This window comes from Ranitomeya imitator, chromosome 2, assembly GCF_032444005.1.
Source record: "Ranitomeya imitator isolate aRanImi1 chromosome 2, aRanImi1.pri, whole genome shotgun sequence".
Lineage (NCBI taxonomy): Eukaryota > Metazoa > Chordata > Amphibia > Anura > Dendrobatidae > Ranitomeya > Ranitomeya imitator.
In genome coordinates, this window is record NC_091283.1 from 36,605,767 (window position 1) to 36,631,963 (window position 26,197).

General features: G+C 45.4%; 1 protein-coding gene across 1 annotated transcript in view; it reads left to right on the forward strand.

The window, feature by feature from the left end:
- LOC138661643 (uncharacterized) overlaps positions 1-22,974 on the forward strand; it is a 75,187-nt gene extending 52,213 nt beyond the window's left edge. Inside the window, exons 2-3 of the mRNA XM_069746476.1 lie at positions 16,122-18,814; positions 21,438-22,974. Of these exons, the coding sequence (XP_069602577.1) occupies positions 16,137-18,710 (2,574 nt within the window). The 5' untranslated portion in view covers positions 16,122-16,136 and the 3' untranslated portion in view covers positions 18,711-18,814; positions 21,438-22,974. The remainder of the gene's footprint in view (positions 1-16,121; positions 18,815-21,437) is intronic.
- The last annotated feature ends 3,223 nt before the right edge of the window (positions 22,975-26,197 follow it).

Here is a 26,197-nt window from a genome sequence, read left to right on the forward strand (position 1 = left end):
ATAAAGATACCAAATGTACATTTTTGGTGAATAATGAACAACAAGTGGAACACAATTGTGAAGTTGAATGAAATTTATTGTTTTTTTTACATTTGGTATCTCTGTTTTGAAGCATGATATGTGGGAAAAGGTTGAAAAGTTCCAGGGAGCCGAATACTTTTGCAAAGGCACTGTATTTGTTATATTTGTATTTTTTACACTATGGTGGGCTATTAAGAACAAAAACTGTGGACAACCCTCTAGCCATATGTCTGTTGATTTGGCTATGATACAGTGATCGTTGCAATTTTTTTTTTTTTAATCGTGGAAAGAAAAAAAAAAAACATTTTGCTTTCCATGGATAATCGTTTTTCTCATGCGCATCAATGGAGGACACATGGGACGATGGGTGTATGCTGCTGCTACTAGGAGGCTGAAACTACGAAATACACTTAAATCTTATTTGGGTCCCTATACACCCACCTACTGGCACTAAGCTACTAAGTCTAGCTTAGTGTCACGTTGGAGGCAGACACAAGTCTCAGGTCCTGAATTGTCTCTACCTATGGTATTTTCTGGGATCCAAGAAGTATCGTTTTTCCTTGCGGAGAGTGACCTGTTAAGCATGTCGAGGTTAGGAGACTTAAAGCCGCAATGCTCCTCTGGGAAATATGCAAATTGTCTCTTCAGAGAGGAAGAGGACTAGAACTCTAGTGCCACCTATTGGAAGTAGCAATCCTAACAGTCAATGTCGACCCTTTAACCCCTTTATCCCATATGACGTACTATCCCGTCCAGGTGACCTGGGACTTAATTCCCAGTGACGGGATAGTACGTCATAGTGTTTAATGCGACATCGCGACTTAAGTCGCGGTGATCGCATTAAATTTCCGGCGCCATCTTACCTGGAGGAAGATGGCGCCGACATCCCCGGGCATGGCTTCGCCCCCCAGGCCTCTGGATCGCTGTGATTGGCTGTTCAATTCTGAACAGCCAATCACAGCGTTCCTCATTGTTTCAGCCAATCGGAGCGGCTGAAACAATGAGGTCGCAGGCTAGGATCGAGTACCGATGTACTCGATCCTAGGGCCGCTGCCTGGCAACGCCAGGCACCGGCAAAACCCCCCCGGATTGGCGCGATCGCCGATCGTATCGATCGCGCCAATCGCAGGGCACAGCGCCGCTGTGCCCTGCTGTACTGGCCTGGATCGGTGCTGCAATAGCACCGATCGTAGGCCAGAGCCTAGTGCAGGCCCAGCAGGGCCTGCAGAGGCTGATTGGCGCGATCGATGCGAACGACGATCGCGCCAATCACCGGGCACAGCGGCGGTGTTACCGCGCTGTGCCCAGCTGTTCCCTGCCCGGCTTTTCCCTGCCCGGCTTTTCCCTGCCCCGTGCCGGCTGTCCCCTGCACCCATACCCTCTGCCCCCTGCTGTAGCGGCCTGGATCGGTGCTGCCATGGCACCGATCACAGGCCAGTGACTAGTGCAGGCCCAGCAGGGCCTGCAGGAGCTGATTGGCGCGATCAACGATCGCGCCAATCACAGGGCACAGCGGCGGTCACGTTGTGACCGCTGTGTGACCTGGCAGTGACCTGCCTAAGATCGGAGGGATCCTAGGCAGTTGCCATGGTCACCAAGCCCTGCAGGGATTGGTGGGATCGATGTTATCATTCGATCCCACCAATGACAGCTCACAGCAGCGGTGTGACCGCTCTGTGACCTGTCTGTCACCTGCAGGTGACCTGTGTGACCGCTCTGCAGGGGTCCTCACTCTAGCTGAGGGACTCCTGCTGAGCGGTCACACAGCCAGATCTTGTCTTGCTGGGCCTTGTGGTGCTACAGAAGCCTGTAACACCACAATCCCCTGCGATACAAAAAAGCGGAAGAAAGAAAACCAAAGAAAGAAAACCAAAGAAAGAAGAGAGACTACAAAAGGTAAGTGCTAACAGCCCCTACCCAGTCTCATTTCACCCACCCATCCCCCCTTCCACCCACCCCTCCCCCCCTTCCCCCTCTTCCCCCTCTTCCCCCTCTTCCCCTCTTCCCCCCCTTCCCCCTCTTCTTTACCCCCTCCGTCCCTCTTTGCGCTGCCTCCGTGCGCACGTTTAGCAGCCGCCGAGCGTTGATTGGTGACGCAGTTCACCGATCAACACTCGTGCTCGCTTTTTTTTCAGCAGCCCCCTTTGCCCAATTCCGTACACCCATCCCGCAGCCACCAAACTTTGATAAGTGACGCAGTTCACTTATCAGAGCTTGTGCCTGCCGTTTTCCTTTTTTTTTTCTCTCCCACATCTCCGTGCGCTCACCCCGCGCGCATCTAACCCGTGCTTTCCTTTTTTTTTTCCCCACATCTCCGTGCGCTCACCCCGCCGCGTCTAACCCGTGCTTTCCTTTTTTCTTTTTTTTTCTCCCACATCTCCGTGCGCTCACCCCACCGCGTCTAACCCGTGCTTTCCTTTTTTTTTTTTTTTTTTTTCAACCACATCTCCGTGCGCTCACCCCACCGCGTCTAACCCGTGCTTTCCTTTTTTCTTTTTTTTTTCTCCCACATCTCCGTGCGCTCACCCCACCGCGTCTAACCCGTGCTTTCCTTTTTTCTTTTTTTTTTCTCCCACATCTCCGTGCGCTCACCCCACCGCGTCTAACCCGTGCTTTCCTTTTTTCTTTTTTTTTTCTCCCACATCTCCGTGCGCTCACCCCACCGCGTCTAACCCGTGCTTTCCTTTTTTTTTTCTCCCACATCTCCGTGCGCTCACCCCACCGCGTCTAACCCGTGCTTTCCTTTTTTTCCCCCACATCTCCGTGCGCTCACCCCGCCGCGTCTAACCCGTGCTTTCCTTTTTTTTTTTTTCTCACATCCCTGTGCACGCACCCAGCAGCCGCTGAACTTTGGTAAGTGACGCGGTTCATTTATCAGAGCTCTCGTGCCTGCGGGTTTTTTTTCACATCCCCGTTCACACACCCAGCAGCCGCCAAACTTTGGTAACTGACGCGGTTCACTTATCAGAGCTAGGGCTTGCTGTTTTATACTTTTCTTTCACAGGTATTTTTTTTCCTTTAGCTTTTTGTTTTCAGAGTAGTTTGCACCAAGCACTATCCCCCAACACTTACACAGTTACCAATAAAGTACACTCAAGCACCACACTTACAAATAAAATGTCCCGCTCGTCCCGTTCGTCCCAACGGCGCTATTCAGTGGAGGAGGCATATGCTTTCCTTGCCTCCGACACTGATAGCGAGGGAGAGGATCCCACTTTTCTTTATTTTTCTGATTCTTCCTCATCCTCTTCCCACTCCTCATCTTCCTCCTCCGGCCCTGCGGAACCGCCACGCAGACGCCGCAGGACAGAAGATGAGGCTAGGCCCACCATTGCTGAAGACGAACCAGCACACCCCACTGCGGATCCCATATGGACCAGGCCCCCCGAAAATTACGAGCCACTGATTCCTGATTTTGTGGCAGAATCAGGAATCAAGTTTGACACCACCGGCCTCACAGAACTAGACTTTTTCAAAGTCTTTTTCTCTGAGGCTTTCGTTAACCTCATGGTGGAGCAAACTAATCTGTATGCTCGGCAATTTTTGGCCCAAAACTCGGGTTCATCATATTCTAACTGGTCTCCTGTAGACGCAGTTGAAATGATGCAGTTTTGGGGCCTGGTCCTCCATATGGGGATTCTGAAAAAGCCTGAACTTCGGCAATATTGGAGTGTGGATATTTTATATAACACTCCAGTATTCAGAATGGTCATGACCCGGACGCGTTTTGAGGCCATCCATAAATTCCTGCATTATTCCGATAATGCACGGTGTCCCGCACGAGATGACCCCAACTTTGACCGTCTGTTCAAAGTTCGGCCGGTCATCGAACACTTCAACAAAAAGTTTGCAGAAGTGTACGTGCCTCAAAGGGACATCTGCGTGGATGAGTCCTTAATTCATTTTAAGGGGCGGCTCGGATTCCGTCAATACCTGCCCAGCAAGAGGGCCAGGTACGGAATCAAACTCTACAAGCTGTGTGAGAGTACCTCAGGGTACACCCACAGCTTTAGAGTCTACGAGGGGAAGGACAGCAGGATTGAACCGCCTGAGTGTCCCCCTGTCCTGGGAGTGAGTGGGAAAATAGTGTGGGATTTGGTGCACCCACTGCTGGATAAAGGTTATCACCTCTATACCGATAACTTTTATTCCAGCATCCCACTCTACAAATCTCTCTTTGCGCGAGGTACCGTAGCCTGCGGTACTGTCCGCAAAAATCAGAGAGGCCTCCCAAAGACGCTACTTGGGCAGATTCTCAGAAAAGGTGAGAGCAAAGCCCAATGTAGCGACCACCTGCTGGTTGTCAAGTACAAGGACAAAAGGGATGTCCTTCTGTTGACCACCATACACGGTGATGGCAGCGCCCTCAGCACTGTTCGGGGTACCTCTGCACAGGTCTTGAAACCGGACTGTGTACTTGGGTACAACAAAAACATGGGGGGCGTTGATCTCTCCGATCAACTCCTCCAACCGTACAGTGCTTTGAGAAAGGCCAGGGTGTGGTACAAAAAGCTGTCCGTGCACATCGTACAAATGGCAATGCTCAACGCTTTCCTGCTGTCACGATGTGCACGCAACACCGATACGTCGTACCTTCATTTCCAAGAGGTAGTGGTTAAGGCCCTGATGTTTGGCACGAGGGAAGGAGCGGGCCCCAGTACTTCTGGAACTGAAGGTGCACGTATCGTACCAGGCCAGCATTTTCCTGGGGTGGTCCCGCCAACTGAAAAAAAAGGTAAGCCGCAAAAAAGGTGCCGAGTGTGCTACAAAAGAGGAATTCGAAGGGACACCATCTATCAATGCGACACCTGCCCCGACAAACCTGGCCTGTGTATGAAGGATTGCTTTAAATTGTACCACACCTCCATGCACTACTAATTTACTTTCCAGGAAATAGAATAATTCCAAAGTTGGCACATCTACGTAGGTTCTCTGGGGGTCTACTTTCCAAAATGTTGTCACTTGTGGGTTTTTTTCCTGTTTAGGCACATCAGGGGCTCTGCAAACGGAACATGACGCCCGCAGACGATTCCATCAAAGTCTGCATTCAAAAACGTCAGTACTTCCCTTTCGAGCCCCAACGTGTGCCCAAACAGTTTTTTCCCACATGTGGGGTACCAGCGTACTCAGGGCAAATTGGACAACAACTTTTGTGGTCCAATTTCTCCTGTTACCCTTGGGAAATTAAAAAATTGGGGACTAAAAGATCATTTTTGTGGGCAAAAAATAGGATTTTTTATTTTCACGCCCGGGCGTTATAAACTTTAGTGAAACACTTGGGGGTTCAAAGTTGTCACCACACATCTAGACAAGTTCCTTAGGGGGTCTAGTTTCCAAATTGGGGTCACTTGTGGGGGGTTTCCACTGTTTAGGCACATCAGGGGCTCGTCAAACGGAACGTGACGGCCGCAGATGATTCCATCAAAGCCTGCATTCCAAAACGTCACTACTTCCCTTCCGAGCCCTGACGTGTGCCCAAACAGTAGTTTTCTCCCACATATGGGGTACCAGCCTACTCAGGACAAATTGGACAACAACTTTTGTGGTCCAATTTCTCCTGTTACCCATGGGAAATTAAAAAATTGGGGACTAAAAGATCATTTTTGTGGGCAAAAAATAGGATTTTTTATTTTCACGCCCGGGCGTTATAAACTTTAGTGAAACACTTGGGGGTTCAAAGTTGTCACCACACATCTAGTCAAGTTCCTTAGGGGGTCTAGTTTCCAAATTGGGGTCACTTGTGGGGGGTTTCCACTGTTTAGGCACATCAGGGGCTCGTCAAACGGAACGTGACGGCCGCAGACGATTCCATCAAAGCCTGCATTCCAAAACGTCACTACTTCCCTTCCGAGCCCTGACGTGTGCCCAAACAGTAGTTTTCTCCCACATATGGGGTACCAGCCTACTCAGGACAAATTGGACAACAACTTTTGTGGTCCAATTTCTCCTGTTACCCATGGGAAATTAAAAAATTGGGGACTAAAAGATCATTTTTGTGGGCAAAAAATAGGATTTTTTATTTTCATGCCCGGGCGGTATAAACTTCTGTGAAGCACTTGGGGGATAAAAGTGCTCACCACACATCTAGATAAGTTCCTTAGGGGGTCTAGTTTCCAAAATGGGGTCACTTGTTGGGGGTTTCCACTGTTTAGGCACATCAGGGGCTCACCAAACGCGACGTGGCGTCCGATCTCAATTCCAGCTAATTTTAGCTTGAAAAAGTCTTATGGCGCTCCTTCCCTTCTGAGCCCTGCCATGCGCCCAAACAGTGGTTCCCCCCCCACATATGGGGTATTGTCTTACTCTGGACAAATTGGACTATAACTTTTATGGTCCAATTTCTTCAGTTACCCTGGTGAAAATAAAAAATTGGGGACTAAACGATCATGTTTGTGGAAAAAATACGTTTTTTTATTTTTACGCACGGGCGGTATAAACTTCTGTGAAGCACTTGGGGGATAAAAGTGCTCACCACACATCTAGATAAGTTCCTTAGGGGGTCTAGTTTCCAAAATGGGGTCACTTGTGGGGGGTTTCCACTGTTTAGGCACATCAGGGGCTCACCAAACGCGACGTGGCGTCCGATCTCAATTCCAGCTAATTTTAGCTTGAAAAAGTCTTATGGCGCTCCTTCCCTTCTGAGCCCTGCCATGCGCCCAAACAGTGGTTCCCCCCCCACATATGGGGTATTGTCTTACTCAGGACAAATTGGACTACAACTTTTATGGTCCAATTTCTTCAGTTACCCTTGTGAAAATAAAAAATTGGGGACTAAACTATCATGTTTGTGGAAAAAATACGTTTTTTTATTTTTACGCACGGGCGGTATAAACTTCTGTGAAGCACTTGGGGGATAAAAGTGCTCACCACACATCTAGATAAGTTCCTTAGGGGGTCTAGTTTCCAAAATGGGGTCACTTGTTGGGGGTTTCCACTGTTTAGGCACATCAGGGGCTCACCAAATGCGACGTGGCGTCCGATCTCAATTCCAGCTAATTTTAGCTTGAAAAAGTCTTATGGCGCTCCTTCCCTTCTGAGCCCTGCCATGCGCCCAAACAGTGGTTCCCCCCACATATGGGGTATTGTCTTACTCAGGACAAATTGGACTACAACTTTTATGGTCCAATTTCTTCAGTTACCCTTGTGAAAATAAAAAATTGGGGACTAAACGATCATGTTTGTGGAAAAAATACGTTTTTTTATTTTTACGCACGGGCGGTATAAACTTCTGTGAAGCACTTGGGGGATAAAAGTGCTCACCACACATCTAGATAAGTTCCTTAGGGGGTCTAGTTTCCAAAATGGGGTCACTTGTGGGGGGTTTCCACTGTTTAGGCACATCAGGGGCTCACCAAACGCGACGTGGCGTCCGATCTCAATTCCAGCTAATTTTAGCTTGAAAAAGTCTTATGGCGCTCCTTCCCTTCTGAGCCCTGCCATGTGCCCAAACAGTGGTTCCCCCCCACATATGGGGTATTGTCTTACTCAGGACAAATTGGACTACAACTTTTATGGTCCAATTTCTTCAGTTACCCTTGCGAAAATAAAAAATTGGGGACTAAACTATCATGTTTGTGGAAAAAATACGTTTTTTTATTTTTACGCACGGGCGGTATAAACTTCTGTGAAGCACTTGGGGGATAAAAGTGCTCACCACACATCTAGATAAGTTCCTTAGGGGGTCTAGTTTCCAAAATGGGGTCACTTGTTGGGGGTTTCCACTGTTTAGGCACATCAGGGGCTCACCAAATGCGACGTGGCGTCCGATCTCAATTCCAGCTAATTTTAGCTTGAAAAAGTCTTATGGCGCTCCTTCCCTTCTGAGCCCTGCCATGCGCCCAAACAGTGGTTCCCCCCACATATGGGGTATTGTCTTACTCAGGACAAATTGGACTACAACTTTTATGGTCCAATTTCTTCAGTTACCCTTGTGAAAATAAAAAATTGGGGACTAAACGATCATGTTTGTGGAAAAAATACGTTTTTTTATTTTTACGCACGGGCGGTATAAACTTCTGTGAAGCACTTGGGGGATAAAAGTGCTCACCACACATCTAGATAAGTTCCTTAGGGGGTCTAGTTTCCAAAATGGGGTCACTTGTGGGGGGTTTCCACTGTTTAGGCACATCAGGGGCTCACCAAACGCGACGTGGCGTCCGATCTCAATTCCAGCTAATTTTAGCTTGAAAAAGTCTTATGGCGCTCCTTCCCTTCTGAGCCCTGCCATGCGCCCAAACAGTGGTTCCCCCCCACATATGGGGTATTGTCTTACTCAGGACAAATTGGACTACAACTTTTATGGTCCAATTTCTTCAGTTACCCTTGCGAAAATAAAAAATTGGGGACTAAACGATCATGTTTGTGGAAAAAATACGTTTTTTTATTTTTACGCACGGGCGGTATAAACTTCTGTGAAGCACTTGGGGGATAAAAGTGCTCACCACACATCTAGATAAGTTCCTTAGGGGGTCTAGTTTCCAAAATGGGGTCACTTGTGGGGGGTTTCCACTGTTTAGGCACATCAGGGGCTCACCAAACGCGACGTGGCGTCCGATCTCAATTCCAACTAATTTTAGCTTGAAAAAGTCAAATGGCGCTCCTTCCCTTCTGAGCTCTGCCATGCGCCCAAACAGTGGTTCCCTCCACATATGGGGTATCAGCGTACTCAGGACAAATTGGACAACAACTTTTGCAGTCTAATTTCTCCTCTTACCTTTGGGAAAATAAAAAAATTGTTGCTAAAAGATCGTTTTCATGACTAAAAAGTTACATTTTCATTTTTTCTTTCAACATTGCTTTAGCTCTCATGAAGCACCAGAAGGGTTAATAAACTTCTTGAATGTGGTTTTGATCAGCTTGAGGGGTGCAGTTTTTAGAATGGTGTCACTTTTGGGTATTTTTTGCTATATAGACCCCTAAATGTGACTTCAAATGTGAGGTGGTCCCTAAAAAAAATGGTTTTGTAAATTTTGTTGTAAAAATGAGAAATTGCTGGTCAACTTTTAACCCTTATAACTCCCTAACAAAAAAAAAAATTGTTTCCAAAATTGTGCTGATGTAAAGTAGACATGTGGGAAATGTTAATTATTAAGTTTTTTGCGTGACATATCTCTGTGATTTAAGGGCATAAAAATTCAAAGTTCGAAAATTGCGAAATTTTCTAAATTTTCGCCAAATTTCCATTTTTTTCACAAATAAACGCAGGTAATATCAAAGAAATTTTAGCACTATCATGAAGTACAATATGTCACGAGAAAACAATGTCAGAATCGCCAAGATCCGTTGAAGCGTTCCAGAGTTATAACCTCATAAAGGGACAGTGGTCAGAATTGTAAAAATTGGCCCGGTCATTAACGTGCAAACCACCCCCGGGGCTTAAGGGGTTAACGAGCCTTGTCACATGACTTAGGATAAAAGCCAAACCAGAATCTCAATTTGCAGACACTGTGTTTTGGGGTACTGACCTCGTCAGTGCAAAGTGGCTTTTTATCCTTATGCTATTTTCTGCAATTTACTCATCTTTTTCTCTTTTAGATAGGGCAACAGAGTAGAATGGCCACTCTGTAACCTCAACATAAGTCGGAGAGCACAATCTGCCAAGGGTCAGACCCAGGCTCGGACTGGCCCACCGGAGGATCCTCCGGTGGGCCCAGGCACTGAAACCTGCTGGCATACTGGCCAGTAGCTGCCTAGGGCCCCCACTGCTCCAGGGGCCCCCAGCCAGTGGCTATGGGGCTCCTGAGTCAAGGGAGCCCGCCCTGTGCCAGTAGCAGCAGCTGGAGACAGGATCCTGTCCCCGCTGCTAAAGCAAAATGAATATTCACGCTTCCCCATACCCCTATGGGCGTGTAGAGGCTTGAATACCATTTCTCTTTAATAGCGGGCAGCGTTAGCCGCAGGGTGCAGCTAACACTGCCTGCATGTAAAGCCGCACCACATACACACACAGCACCACACAAACACAAAGCACCACACAGCACCACACACATGCAGGCACACAGAGCAGCTCACCTCCCGGCGTCCTGCTTCCTGTCTGAGAGACAGCCCAGCTGGATGATATCTGTCTCAGAAAGCTTCCAGCGAGGAATAGGCTGCCAGAATGAGCTGCTGCTGCGGGGAGGTGTGCTGTGCTGTGTGCCTGCGTGTGTGTGTGTGCCTGTGTGAGAGTGTGTGTGCCTGCGTGTGTGATGAGGTGTGTGTGTGGTGGTGAAGGACAATGATATTGGTGGGGGGAGACAATGATGGAGGTGATGGGCAATGATGGTGGTGGGGGGAGACAATGATGGAGGTGATGGGCAATGATGGTGGGGGAGACAATGATGGAGGTGATGTGCAATGATGGAGGTGATAGGCAATGATGGTTGGGAGGCAATGATGGAGGTGATGGACAATGATGGTGGTGGGGAGGCAATGATGGGCAATGATGGAGGTGATAGGCAGTGATGGTGGGGAGGCAATGATGGAGATGATGGGCAATGATGGAGGTGATAGGCAATGATGGTGGGGAGGCAATGATGGAGGTGATAGGCAATGATGAAGGTGATGGGCAATGATGGAGGTGATGTGCAATGATGGAGGTGATGTGCAATGATGGAGGTGATGTGCAATGATGGAGGTGATGTGCAATGATGGAGGTGATGGGCAATGATGGAGGTGATGGGCAATGATGGAGGTGATAGGCAATGATGGTGGGGGAGGCAATGATGGAGGTGATAGGCAATGATGGTGGGGAGGCAATGATGGAGGTGATGGGCAATGATGGAGGTGATGGGCAATGATGGAGGTGATAGGCAATGATGGAGGTGATGGGCAATGATGGTGGGGGAGGAGGCAATGATGCAGGTGGTGGAATGGGCAGTGATGGAGGTGGTAAGGGAGAATGATAGGGGTGGAGGGGGAGAAGGCAATGATGGAGGTGATGGGCAATGGAGGTGATAGGCAATTATGGAGGTGATGGGCAATGATGGTGGGAGAGGAAATGATGGATGTGATGGGCAATGATAGTGTTGGGGAGGCAATGATGGGGATGATAGGCAATGATGGAGGTGATAGGCAGTGATGGTGGGGAGGCAATGATGGAGGTGATGGGCAATGATGGAGGTGATAGGCAATGATGGAGGTGATGTGCAATGATGGAGGTGATGTGCAATGATGGAGGTGATGTGCAATGATGGAGGTGATGTGCAATGATGGAGGTGATGTGCAATGATGGAGGTGATAGGCAGTGATGGTGGGGAGGCAATGATGGAGGTGATGGGCAATGATGGAGATGATAGGCAATGATGGAGGTGATGTGCAATGATGGAGGTGATGTGCAATGATGGAGGTGATGTGCAATGATGGAGGTGATGTGCAATGATGGAGGTGATGGGCAATGATGGAGGTGATGGGCAATGATGGAGGTGATGGGCAATGATGGAGGTGATGGGCAATGATGGAGGTGATGGGCAATGATGGGGAGGCAATGATGGAGGTGATGGGCAATGATGGAGGTGATAGGCAATGATGGTGGGGGAGGCAATGATGGAGGTGATAGACAATGATGGTGGGGAGGCAATGATGGAGGTGATGGGCAATGATGGTGGGGGAGGAGGCAATGATGCAGGTGGTGGAATGGGCAGTGATGGAGGTGGTAAGGGAGAATGATAGGGGTGGAGGGGGAGAAGGCAATGATGGAGGTGATGGGCAATGGAGGTGATGGGCAATGATGGTGGGAGAGGAAATGATGGAGGTGATGGGCAATTTTGGTGGTGGGAGGCAATGATGGAGGTGATGAAATGGGCAATGATGGTGGTGGGGGAGGCAATGATGGAGGTGATGAAATGGACAATGATGGTGGGGGAGGAGGCAATGATGCAGGTGGTGGAATGGGCAGTGATGGAGGTGGTGGGGGAGAATGATAGGGGTGGAGGGGGAGAAAGCAATGATAGAGGTGGTGATGAGGACAATGATGAGGGTGGAGAGGGGCTGCATTATACTTTGAGGGGGCTACATTATATTCTGTGGGGGTACTGCATTATTTTCGGTACTACATTATATTATGGGGGCTGGCTACATCATACTATATGAGGGGTGTTTACAGTATACGCTATGGGGGGCTGCATTATATTTTGTGGTGGGGCTGCATTATTCTCTCAGGGGACTACATTATATTATGGGGGGGGCTACATCATACTATATGAGGGGGCTACAGTATACTCTATGGGGGGGCTGCATTATATTCTGTGGTGGGGCTGCATTCTCTCGGGACTACATTATATTCTGTGGTGGGCTGCATTATACTATATGAAGGGGGCTGCATTATACCCTATGAGGGTGCTACATTATATTCTATGTTGGGGGCTGCGTTATACCTGAGGGGGTTGCATTACATTTTGTGGGGTGCTGCATTATATTCTATGAGAGGGGACTGCATTATATTTTATGAGGGGCTACATTATATTCTGTGAGGGGGCTACCCTAACCCTTGCTACATAATTAAGACATGAACTACCTTATATTATACCCTGATGTTAGCGCTTTTTACCGCACAATTGGTGGTCCTGTATCTATTTTTTATGTAGCTACATAGCGGGCCCCAAGAATGATTTTCTCTGGTGGGCCCAAGGTGCTCCAGTCCGACACTGGTCAGACCTAACAGTTTCTCGTTGGTATGGCAGGTCTTTTTCCTGATGCAGACTTTAATCTGGTTCTAGGGTGGGTGATCCTTGCCTAGTCCGCCTACCCCATCTCACAAAGCCTGGTGAATAATATGAAGTGAAGACTGATCCAGAGACAAATACTAAGCCCCTTCAGGACAGATGAATGTGGAGACATGGGGGAAGGTGGGAGGGCAGCGGGGTTATGGTCCACTAGCTAGAACCACGTGTAGTATCCCACAGAAAGCCCAATATCTTTTTACTGTGGGTTTAACACTACTCAGACAACACTGGGTAAGGGTAAAGCAGTGTGGCAATACTTTAACCACAAAATAAGCAAATAACACATAGAACAGTCCCAGCAAAATACCCAAGATGGTGCATATTACAGAGTCTCGCCATTCCGCTGTCTCGCTGGGATAAGAGCAGCTGTGATTTCAGAGCTTCCGGGGCCGACTACTTCACATGTGGCACTCGTAGAGAGGAGGTAACAACAAGCTTAGGAAAATGACAGTCCATACCGGTGCATGGCCAGTTGACCAGATGGTCACAACCTGGGTTTTCCGAACATCTCCATGGAGTCAGGAGACTGGCGGGTCCCAATCCTGGCTTTCTCCAAATGTATCCATGGATTTGTGATGGTCAATTTATTTATTATTATTATAGCCCATTTATTCCATGGCGCTTTACATGTGAAAAGGAAGGGGTAATAAAAATAACAAGTTCAGTAATCTTAAACAATACAAGTCACGACTGATACAGGAGGAAAGAGGACCCTGCATACGAGGGCTCACAATCTACAAAGGATGGGTGAGGGTATAGTAGGTGAGGGTAGAGCTGGTTGTGTAGCGGTTTGGTGGTTACTGCAGGTTGCAGGCTTGTCAGAAGTGGTAGGTCTTCAGGTTCCTTTTGAAGGTTTCCACGGTAGGCGAGAGTCATATGCAGATCTGTATTCTTCCAGTTGGGGCTGTGGTCCCCTAAGTTGGCATCCTGGAGAATGGCAGATCTGTGTCCCTCGTGATGGAGCCATGATGTCTTGGCTGCTGTCCTGTAGAGAGTCCCTGGATGTCTTGGCTGAATATCTGGCTCATCATACAGAGGCATATAACCTCTTTTATAGTTGACAAGTGTCCTTCAATCCAGCATTCACAGATAATGGGAAGAACGGTGACAAGATCAAGTCAAGTCGTATTTGATTATTTAATCTATTTACATAGTTTTTCCTCCTCTATTTCAAAAGTCAACAAATTAGCTGGCCTGCACAATGTGTAATCAGCATATCCACAAACATTGTTCAGTGACCATGCATGAAAGTAGAGTCAACATTTCAGACACTTGACCAACTGAAGAAAAAACACATACATTCTAAAGTTCGTATATAGAAAACTGTTCTTCTTGGCTTGCTAAAAATAGACGTCTGGTTAATTAAGATACAATGCTGTGTCCTCACAGCAAGTATAAACAATCTCCCTCCTTTGAGCCGCTACATCCCAATGCAGTCCCACATGCCCACATCCTGTTTGTAACTGGCACACGACATACTTTGGCGTTTACGCTTTCCCTTTTTATAGTCTGGTTTCGCTCTCTGCGTGTCCTACCATAGGGTCCTCCATGGCTCCCCCATTACTCTGCTCCGCTTTCAATCTCATTAGTGCGACCCACCGCTTTTCTTGTGCCCTTTCTGTGTCCGGTTTTCTAATTTTGGCCCTGGCCTCTGTTGCAGCCTAACCAACTCCAACAGACCATGCCCCTTAGTCTCCATCCAATTAAGCTTGCACGGGCTCTTTTCCTATGTTCCAGCTTGTGCCCACCTCTTCCTTTCGTCGCTGCCTTCTTCCATTCATTCTTCCCTCCGTTGATACCAGTCTACAGCATGCTCTCCAGTGGGACTGTGTCCATCCTGCGCTCTAGTATTTGAAGCCCTGTTCCCACATCTGTGCTTCTTAATACAATACTCAGGACCTGTTAGGCTGCTTGTTCTTTTTGAGACTGATTCTTGCGACACCAATTTCTTTCACCAGATGCTATTTTTTTTGTCTCCAGTTCTTCCTCTCTCTCTACTGTGTCTTTACCCAGAGAGGATGGCAAGCGCTCACAGCCCTCTTGGTCACCGATTTTGCCTGTGCGCCATGTAATCAGAAATTCCTTTCGGGGTAACCATTCACAACCAGTGCTGCTTGCACTTTCCTGTCGCCTCCGCCGGCTTTGGTGCCTCCTCCATGGGCTGTTACTCTGTTGATTAGAGTGTCCCAGAGACCAAGGGTCACTGTCATAGAGTATCTGCCTATGTCCTCTACTGCTTTTGTTACTTTGACTTCTACCCAGATTGAATAAGACTGTCTGGCTCCTCTGCAAGCAGGTTGTGTCAGCACTACAAGTGGCTTTGTGCGAGCTAATTCCTTCTCTTCTCTCTTTACATCTCTTAGACTGCACTCGCCCTTTTTCTCCCACCATGGGGCTTCCTGGGCTGTTCACCATCAGCCTTCTGTTCTGTAAAGCTGCTACTTGGTCTTCATTTCTGTTCTGCAAAGCTGCGACCGGGTCTTCATTCCACACCTACCCCAATTTTTACCAAATTCACACCCTTTTGCATGTTAACACTAGTCTGTGTAGAAAGGTGCTGCAAGTGGCAGTTGCTCGGGTGTTGGCCTGAGAGAATTGTCTTACTATCCTTTTACCATTTTGTACCAGTGTCCTTCTGTTTTTTTCTAACCCAATGGTTCTGCTTTGGTACATCCCAATTTTCTCCTGTGTCCTCCAAAGAGGTGCCGAGAAAAGAGTATTTATTTTTGGTACATAACATAAAATCTCTTTCTTGTAGCGTTCATTAGGAGACACAAAGCCAACCCCCTTTTTTTGCCTTGTTGGGCACGTGTTTGTGGTTATTCTCTGTTGGGGTTTCTTTTCTTTATGCTACTTCTCCTACTTCTTCTTCACTAACTGTGTAGCTTGGTGCCAGTAGGAGGTTGTAGCCTGCTGAACAGGGCTGTGGAGTCGGTAAGCCAAACCTCCAACTCCTCAGTTTCCCTGATTTCCGACTCCACAGCCCTGGTCAACTATTGAGCATGCACATAAAGTGCGGCACAGATTCATCTCAACTAAAAGCCTAGATCCTTAGATGAGAAATAGAACAGACAGTTATTCGACATTTCATAACTTTCCCAAATTCTTATGAAAAAATTTATAGCGCATCCTCCATTGTACTAATGTTCCCAATTTATTACATATTTTAGCAGTCAGTCGGTTCATTTTATTCCAATTTCGACTCCACCAAAATGGACACCGACTCCAACTCCACCTCCCTGCTGCTAAAGAGTAGCCAACTTTTTTTCTTCTTGTCAGCCTCCTGTTGGCAGCACCACACAGCCATGGTTTCCTGTGTTCCCCAATGAAGGCTACAAGAAAGACAATGTATTATTTTTTTTTTTAGTCATGACAACAAATGCTGCTTGTGTTTTACAGAAGCCAATATCACCAATGTCTGATTATTCAAGAACGAAGGTTACAGGCAGTTATGTCTCTGAACCAGCAGTGAACACGCTGATGAAAGTGAGTGAATTGAAGAAAGACGGGCAGCCTGATGAAAATAAAACCGATCATTGTGAAGTTCCACATTATCCTCCAGCACAGAAATGTGATTTCCCAACTATCAAGATATCAAACGTATGCTCCCTGTCTAATACTAGCTTCCATCATAACTCATCTGTGGCATCAGGGTTCAAAGACAGTCACTTGGACCCTGCAGGTCGAAATGACTTGAAATTGCTAAGTGAACCAGATGTGCAACACATACCTTTGGATTCTCATTCTGCATCTAAATCCTCAAATAAATCTGATTGCAATATTAGGGAAGTGGAGGCTTGGCTCTCTGAAAATGTGAGCTCAACCGTTGATGATCAGAAAGACAAAAATCTGAATAAATTTGTGGCAGAAGATGCCCTATCTAATGAACCTAAACTACCTGTCACTCCAACAGTTTCTTCTCCAGTGTCCAAATTTTCAATGATCGAGACAAGATCTATTGCATATGCCAAATCAACAAGAATAGAAACGCATACCCAAAATTCTGAAGAACAAAGAAAGTCTAATTCTTCAGTCGGTCAAAGCGTTGTACCATCTGACAACAAATCAAAGCCTGACACAGAGGAAAAAATAGAAAATAAATCACACAACAAAAAGTTTTGTTGTGTTCTCAGCTGGACAGCCAGTATTTATGGACAACAACTCCAATGCCCATGTGCATTAGCAAAAAAGACTACAACACCAAGACACGGTTACATTCCACAGTCTTCTGCTTCAGTAAAACAACTTGCTCTACATATAGGATCTTACAGTGATTATGTCTTAATTAAAGATCTGGATAGCAGCAAAAGTACTCTCCAAAAAGAAACTACATCGCCCCGACAGCTGAACACACAAGGTCAACTCAAACTACCTCTTATAAAAAGAAAAAAGTCAAATGGTAAATCTGAGGAGCATGTCCAAAATGAAGAGAAGACACAAATTTCCTTTTTAAGAAAAAAATCACAGGGAGTAGGAAGAAGAAAATCACAAGCGCTTCCGTTTTCTAAAGGAGAAAACAGTAATTCAAAAGGAAAAGAGGAATCTATGTTAAATTCGGTTTCCGCTTTACAAACATGTGAAAGTAGAGCAAACCTACTGAACAGGCAAGAAAAAGCAGTAGTGTCTCCTGGAACAAGAAAAGTATTGAATTTAACACGTGGTCAAAAGACCCTAACCGACCTTAATGATGAGTCTGAACAAAGCATGTATGCGAGAAATGGGGGAGGAAGTCCGTATGTACATTCAAAACCGATAGATTTCAGAGAAACCAATGTGCGTGAGAAATTTTGCCAAAATAAAGGACCAAAAACCAACACTGAACCGCATGGACAAAGTTTGCCCTTTGACCGAGATTATCCGTCAAACTGGGCAGACAAGGAGTCGGAAAATGTAACACGTTTAGCATTAGGCAAGCATGATCTAAGTCCAGATTCTTCAGAAGACAATGCAGGAATAAATGAGAGTGACTGTAGTAATGAGGGTATTGACAGATCTCTTGATAGTACGGATGGAAGAGGCTATGTGTCTCACAGTGCAATGCTTTTAGACAACACGACGAATGACAAGACAACAGAAAAAATACAAAATAATTTATACGTCAATGAATTTTGTTGCATGTTAGGGTGGTCAGCTCAAGTTTGTGGAGAAAAATCAAAATGCTCATGTAACTTGGTGTCACTTAATACAAATTTTGAAATGAATGAATTAACATCTCATATCAGTCATCAATCCTGCAGAGACAAGTTCCCCTTAAATAAAGATGACTTCCCCGACACGATAAAGAAACAGGCCAGAAGCAAAACACAATTTATTCCTAGTGAAACTATAAGAACACCTTCCTCAACAAGAAAAAAGTCACACAGTCTTGGACTAGATAAGCAGGATATTTCTTTTGTAAAATCTTCAGAACTATCTCCACCCCGGCGGTGTAGACCAAAGAGATGCTTATTTTGTGACAATTGTAATCTAGAAAGTGACCATAAGGTGCTAAATAAACACAATATAAATACTCCTAAAGAAAACGAAGATCAAGTAGTAAAATCTTCACAAAACCTACAGACGGAGAGAGATTCCCAACTAGAAATCTCAAAACATTATGGCTGTGCAGTTAAATACAATAATGATGAAATCACATCTGCCGTGCAAGAACGTAAATGTAACAAGTATGAGAAATGTGGGCAGAAGCTTGGAATCGAAAACAAGTTGGGTCATGATGGTAAACGGCATCAAAGCCAAAAGAGAAAATTACATTTTATTGAATCAGAAGGACACTTTGCAAAAAGGAGGAAATACGCACCGTCCAAGCACTGTCCAGGACTTCAAGAAAAGATAAACATCAAACAGTGCTTCGTAAAACTTTACAGGTTGCCTCTTCCTTTAGATGGAAAGTTCTTTTTGAATAATCCAGGAGAAATGAACAAAAACTGCAAAGTCAAAGATGAAGCTGACACTGAGTTAAGAGAAATAACTCCCAAGGAGCTGCAGTAACTTCAGTTCAAACATCTTAGCTTGTAACGGCAGAGAAGAATAAAACTAAGCAATCGACACTTGGAACAGCATAATTTTTTAGAAAAACTGTTGAATTAGTAGAGGTAACTTGATAGATGTTTAAATCTCTCTTCGATCTAAAGCTGAAGAAGCTAATATGTAAAGGAAGTGTTTAAAGGTTTTTTCAGATTCACAATTTTTAGTCTATAAATATGTTGTGTGTGAAGATAAGAAAATCAGCCTTGCTTACTCCCCACTCCACCCTGCTGCACCAGCGTTGGCTCTTTTCCATTTTCCCAGTTTTTGTTGACACGCTGTTGTCATGAGGCTACTGCTGCCACCATGTTTAACAAAGTGCGCAAGACTCTAACGTTCTTATTTTTACCTAAATGGGTTATCTAAGTTTTTTTTATTTTTTTAATTCCCGAATGTGATTGTACATTTTTTTTTTAGACATAAGAATAGTAAAGTCAAGGCAAGAAGGATTAGAGGTTGTTCAACAACATATATTTTTTTTAATATACAATTGACAACCTGATAGTACAAAATATACCATCATTCTGTACCTTTCTCTGATGACAACTCCTTACTGGTCACAGTGATGAGCGAAAGTGCTCGATTTAGCCTAGGGTGCTTGGGTGTACACAGAGTATGACGGGTGTTCAAGTGATATGCTCGAGTCCGCGCTCCGCATTTTTTGCGGCTGTTAGACCAAAATTATGCGGGGCTTGCATGCCTTACATGGGCAATCCGCACGTTTTTTGGCTGTGTAACAGCCGCAAAACATACGGGACGGTGACTTGAGACTATCGCTCAATCACCCGCGATACATGGAGCATACCCGAGCAACTGATGCAAACTCGAGTAGCGAGCACTTTCACTCATCACTACTTGTCACATTATGATTTAGTTAATGATTCTAGGTGACATGACGATCCAGACAGAGCAATACGTTAAATATTTACATGTACCGATTTGCATAGTTTATGACCATCTTAAAAATCCAGTAAAAATACGAGAGAATTAAAGTTCTGCACTAGTGATGAGCGAGTATACTCGTTGCTCAGGTTTTTCTGAGCACGCTCGAGTGATCTCCGAGTATTTGTTATTGCTCGGAGATATAGTTTTCATCACCTCAGTTGCATGATTTACGAATGCTGGACAGGCTAAATGCTAAATTCCCTAACAAACAGGCATTCCTCACATGTATTCAGCGTATATGGCAGCTGTAAATCATGCAGCTGAGGCGATGAAAACTATATCTCCGAGCAATAACAAATACTCGGAGATCACCCGAGCGTGCTTGGGTAAAACCCGAGCAACGAGTACACTCGCTCATCACTATTCTCCTGGATTCACAATTATGACGTAAAGTGAACCTGTCAGCAGGATTTTGCTAATTAAACTACAGACAGTGTCAGGTCGGCGCTATTATACTGATTACAATGATACCTGGTTATGAAATCCGTCTCGTGGTTGTTTAATCTTTACTTGTAGTTTTCAGTTAATTAGATTCTCGTGCTTTGTGGCGGGGCTTTATCTGGTGCTCTGCATACATATTCATCTATATGGCTTATGACAGGTCACTGATCCATTGTGTGGTTTAATTTTTTCGTTTATATATATATTTTTTTTTTTTAGCATTCATCAAAATGACACTGGCGGTGGCACCTGCGCTGTAGCATGATACAATGCCTATGGCCGGGATCACACATGCGAGAAACACATCCGTGTCTCGCATGTGAAATCCAAGCTCTGGCGCCGGCACTTCGGAGCGGAGCGTGCGGCCGCATAGCAATACATGGAGCCGCACGCTCCGCTCCGAAGTGCCGGCGCCAGAGCTTGGATTTCACATGCGAGACACGGACGTGTTTCTCGTATGTGTGATCCCGGCCTAATATGCATATATGCTTTTTATGCTTTAGCCCGATAGTATTGTAGGGGAAAAAATAATCTTCATCGAAATGGCTGCGCCGCTTCCGCAGTAGCATCTATCACGTTCTGATAGATGCTACTGCGCAGGCGCCGCCGACGCCATCTTGATGGGGCCATTTCTTCTTTCCCACCAGCAAAATGGCGCCAGCGGCGCTTGCAAAAGAGCATCTTATCAGAACGTGATAGATACTACTGCACAGGCACCATTTTTCATTTTAATGAAAAAATGTTTTTCTTCCACCACAGAATACTATAGGACTAAAGCATATATGTATATCAGGCATTGTATCATGCTACAGAGCAGGAGTCATTTTGATGAATGTTAATTTTTTTTTTTTGTAAACCACACAATATGCTATACAGTATGTAAAATAGAGACAGGTGACTGAAGTATCAGTGATCTGTTATAAGCCATACAGATGCATATGTAAGCCGAGCACCACATGCAGACCCCCCACGGGCCACTCTGGAGCACGAGAATCTCATTAACTGAAAACTACAAATAAAGATTACACAACAACCACAAGACGGATATCATCATCAGGTATCATTGTAATCAGTATAACGGCGCCGACCGGACACTGTCTGTAGGTTACTGTGCACAATCCTGCTGACAGGATCCCTTTAAAGTCTCAAAAATATCCTTAATATGGGCACAGTTTTGAGGCTTGTGTGGCGGGCCGGTACATCTGGAATCTGCCATTTTACTGAACTAGCCGGCATTTTAGCTTCCGTGTTGCGATCCAGACCGGCGCAGTTTAACTGATCCTTGGTCACATTCTGTTTCCGCAGTCTTGATTACTTCCAGAAGATCCTGGTTTTTGCTGCTGTAATACAAAAATCTTATTATGCTCTTGTGAAACAGACATCGCTGGTATGAAAAGGTGCTGGATATTTTATGCCAAAAGCATCGTTGAATCACAGCTTAGTTACCTTGTTTTTTTTTTTAGTATTTGTGTTAATTTTTAAGCTTTCTTTCCATTTTAACCTTTGCAGTGTTTGTCATATTTCACTGTACTTTTATAAGGACTATTGTTCTCCTGACCATTTGGCAGGATTAAACTCCTACCTTTTGACTATCGGGCTGTCTGCAGTTACTACCACTGTGGTGTAGAGGTTGTGCGCAGGGCAGAAGAGCTGGTAACCTCACGTGAGCCGCAGAGTAATAAGTTTTCACAAGTAAAAAAAATTTAGAAAATCGGACCGATTTCAAAGGAGCCGCAATTGGTTTCACCCTCGAAACAGAATTATCGGGTTTAGAATATATGTGCCCTGACGTTTCATCCTCCATGTGCAGCATCAATGGCCTGTGCCCCCGGCTGCTGCTCCTTTTTCACTGTGTGTTAATGGGTTCTCCACTGTCATAGGAGGGTAATTACCGCTGTGACATCATTAAAAGAGATATCCAGGACGTAAAAAAAAATGCCTAGCACTAACCGGCACGGAGTTGCTAACAGAGGCAACTACCTGTTATTCACAGCTCCTGCTGGACATTCAGTTGCTCCCTGTCAACAGTTTCTTTTCCTGTTGACAAGTTGGGGTTACTGGAGTCATGCTGATTGACAGCCAGCTTCCCCCCCAGTTAGGCAGTGGGGAGCTGTCAATCAGCATGACACCAGTAGTTCCACCCTGTCAACAGGAAAAGAAACCGCTGAACTGTTGACCTGACATCAGCGGAAGTCTGTGACCAGTCTGTGCCAGCGGAGAATGGCATTGGGCAGAATCGGCATATCGGTAGCAACTACCTGCCTGTTAATGCTTTAAGACATTTTTTTTGTTGTTTTTTTTTTTTTTTTAAGTCCCGGGTATCGCCTTTAAGAAAACATCGCCACCAGACGAGTTATGACCATGAAAGACACATCAGGAAGCCGAACACCACACTAGATCAGATCGTCAGTCTCCCAAAAAGAAGCTCCTAACATCAATGGATGAAATTTCCACTTTTGGGCATGTTCCGGTAATATCACACATGTTCTGATGTGAATTCTGCACCAATATTCCTATTTATTTCGCTACTTATTACTTCAGAATAAACAAAGACCAAGAGTTTTCTGTGATTGGATATAATAAAACATATTTCACACCGATTCTGCCTGGAAGCCGCACCTCATGGCCACATGTGGATTAGCCCCTTCGAATCCTTGGCAGCGCAGTCTGCAAATCTACTGCAGAAATGTGACAGTCGGATTTCTGCCGCAGATTCCACAAGAACAGAAAAAACTAATTGTGAAAACATTGCCTGTTACATCCAGAACATGGACGGTTAATTGTGTTAATCGTTTACTTTCCTGTGATTCATATTGTAAATATTAAATAATTGTTCACAAAATGATGGTGTGGAATTTTTTGGGATGTTTAATTTGTGATTTTTGAAGGATTTTTTTCTTCCTGGGAGGGTCTGCACCAGACAGGAGTAACACTTGCAGAGGTATTAGCACTGCAGACAGATGTGGCAGGATTCCCCATCAGCTTGGAGTCACATATACATTTGAAACCAGAAGTTTACATACACTATATAAAAAGACACAGCTGCGTGTTTTTCTCAAAATTTGACATGAAATCAGAATAAACCTTTCCTGTTTTAGATCAATTAGGATTACTATAATTGTTATTTGCTAAATGCCAGAATAATGATAGAGCGAGAATTTTTTAAAGGGATCCCGTCAGCAGGATTGTGCACAGTAAACTACACACAGTGTCATGTCGGTGCCGTTATATTGATTACAATGAGACCTTGGTTGATAAAATCCATCTTGTGGTTGTTATGTAATCTTTATTTTCAGTTTTGTGTTACAGATTCTCGTGCTTCCGGGCAGGGTTGGTGTATGAGGTGCTCTAATTAGATATTCATAATGCAAACTGCTGACAGGTCACTGATCCCTCTCTGACCTGCCCCCTATTTTGCATAATGAATATCTGTACATACATAAAAACCTGCAGGCAGGTGTCAGCCGTGGCACCTGCTCTGCAGCAAAGTCGCATGTTTTATGTGCCAATAATACGTTTTTATTCAAGTTATTCAGGTAGAGGAAAGAAAAAAAAAACTCCATTTGAAAATGGCGCCCGCCGCGCCTGCACAGTAGCTGCTATCGGTGCAGCTGTGATCCGAGAGCTGCTACTGCGCATGCATCGGCTGCGCCATCTTGGAGGAAAATTTTTTTTTCTTCTCCAGTAACATGCCGGCGCATCCGCAGTAGCAGCTCTCGGATCAAAAGCTACAACAATAGGAGCTACTGCGCAGGCGCGATAGGCGCCATTTTCAGTTTATTTTCCCATTCCTCTAGCTGAATAACTTGAATAAAATGTTTTATTGGCACATAAAATATGCGATTTTTGCTGCAGAGCAGGTGCCACAGCTAGCACCTGCCTGCAGAAGGTTTGGCTGTCCATATGATGATGTCATGTGTTTGGAAGCTTCTGTTTTTTTGGCAACATCTGAGTTAATTAGAGATACACCTGTAGATGTATTTTAATGCACACCTGAAACACACTGCTTCTTTGTGTAGCATCATGAGAAAGTCTGAATTGTGGACTTGTGCTCATTCTTGGGCACAATTTCAAGATACCTGAAGGTGCCTCGTTCATCTGTACAAGAATTATATGCAAGTACAAACCAGATGGGAATGTCCATCATACAGCTCAGGAAGGAGATGGGTTCTGTGTCCTAGCGATGATCGTGCTTTGATCTGACATGTGCATATCAACCCAAGGACCAAAGCAAAAGACCTTGTGAAGATGATGGCGGAAGCTGGTAAGATTGTGTCAATATCCACAGTGAAACGAGTACTGTATCAAGATGGGCTGGAAGGTCACTCTGTCAGGAAGAAGCCATTACTGCAAAAGAAGCCTAAAAAGACAGAATAATGTTTGCAAATGTGCTGTTTCATGTATGTTCTTCAGTTTCTATGTATGTTATATTTTACTCTGCTGCCCCCCAATGGCCTTTTTTCCATATGGCAGCTTGTTATTCATTTATTCTTGTGGGCATGTCTTTACTTCCGGTTTAGGGGTCAAGTCTTTTCTTCCTCTGGCAGCCATTTCATTTTCAGTTTACTTTCTGTTGTGAGAGGACACGCTTTAACTGGGCTTAGGAAGGCATCAGTCTTTCAACCTCACTTGCTGCTCACACTTGCAGTCATACTTGGTGCTACATCTTGCTGTACCTTGTCTACACCTGCATTTCTGGAGAAAGTACTGTATTACCAGTTATCGGCTGTATGTTCAGATTTCCAAATAAACAAGTCTGGATTGCACAATCCCTGGAGTGCATCATCTCTTCGGATGCTGAGCAGCATCGGTCCTGTCTGCCCTATAGCGAGGAAAATACTGAAGGTACGATTCTCTCACAATGCTTATTAATCAACCACACCTCTATTCGCCTCGTGGGGACAGAACAGTCGAAAGACTGCCTTGAAACCTGGCCAGAATCATCCTTATATCCCTATCCATGTGCCTACGCTCTGCCTGCTCACATACTGCAGCCCTGCTCTGCTAAGAAATCTCCTGCAGCGTCACCTCAGACCACATTGTGCATAAATACTCTCTGTATATTATACCACATCGCTGCAGATTGTCGGACTGCAGAACCCCACAATTCCTCAAAAACACCTTGGGAATCTTATCAGGGGGTCACAACAGCCGCACTGCGATTTCAAGCCCCAATTCAAAAGTTCAGTTTCTTAAAGAGACAGCGCATCTTAAATCAAAATGGCCGAAAAGGACCTTACGCAGTTCCCCAATGCTGAAACAGAGCAAATACAACCTGATACTGTCCATTATGAAGACCGGGATGCAGAGCTGGCTTCCACAGCAGAACAAGATGCACGACCAGTACGCTCCATCAAGCCAACATTAAAGGTCCTCAAGAATTACCATTCCACAAGGGATGAGTTCAATGACAACCTGGACGACCTATGGGAATGAGTCGCCTCCCTTATGTCAAGCGTCCAACGCCACAAAGATGATGCAGCGAGTTTACAGGACACAGACAGCTAGACATGGCCCACGGCAGATACAAGAGACTGTCCGCAAAGTATGCTGCCTTCCTAAAAGACTCTAAAATTGACGAAGCCCTATCAGAGTTAAGCAAGGTGGATTCAAACAGACAAAGGGACGCCGCCGTGCAAGATGCCAAAGATAAAGCGGAGCTTCGTATCGCCCATCTGCAAGAAACTAGATTGCATAGGACAGCCTCATCTAAACACTCTGTTTGGTCATACAAATCATCCTGCTCAAGAACTTTAGCTCTCAGCGACAGAATCCTAGAGGCCCGTTTAAACGCAGAGCGGTCCAAACTAACGTTCATACACCGAAAAGAAAGCAGAGGCAAAGGCAATGATTCTTCAAACAGAAGCAGAGGCTCAAGCAAAGAATCTTCAAACAGAAATGGAGGAAGAAATCGCATTAGCCGAAGTAAAAATACTCGAGCAAGCATTGAAGCATAACCTCAACCCAATTTGCCTGCCACCACAGGAAGAATATGACCCATGACCCGGCTGTTCGTACCAGAGACTACGTGCAGAAACATACCTGCAGCGCACACCTTCTCCAGC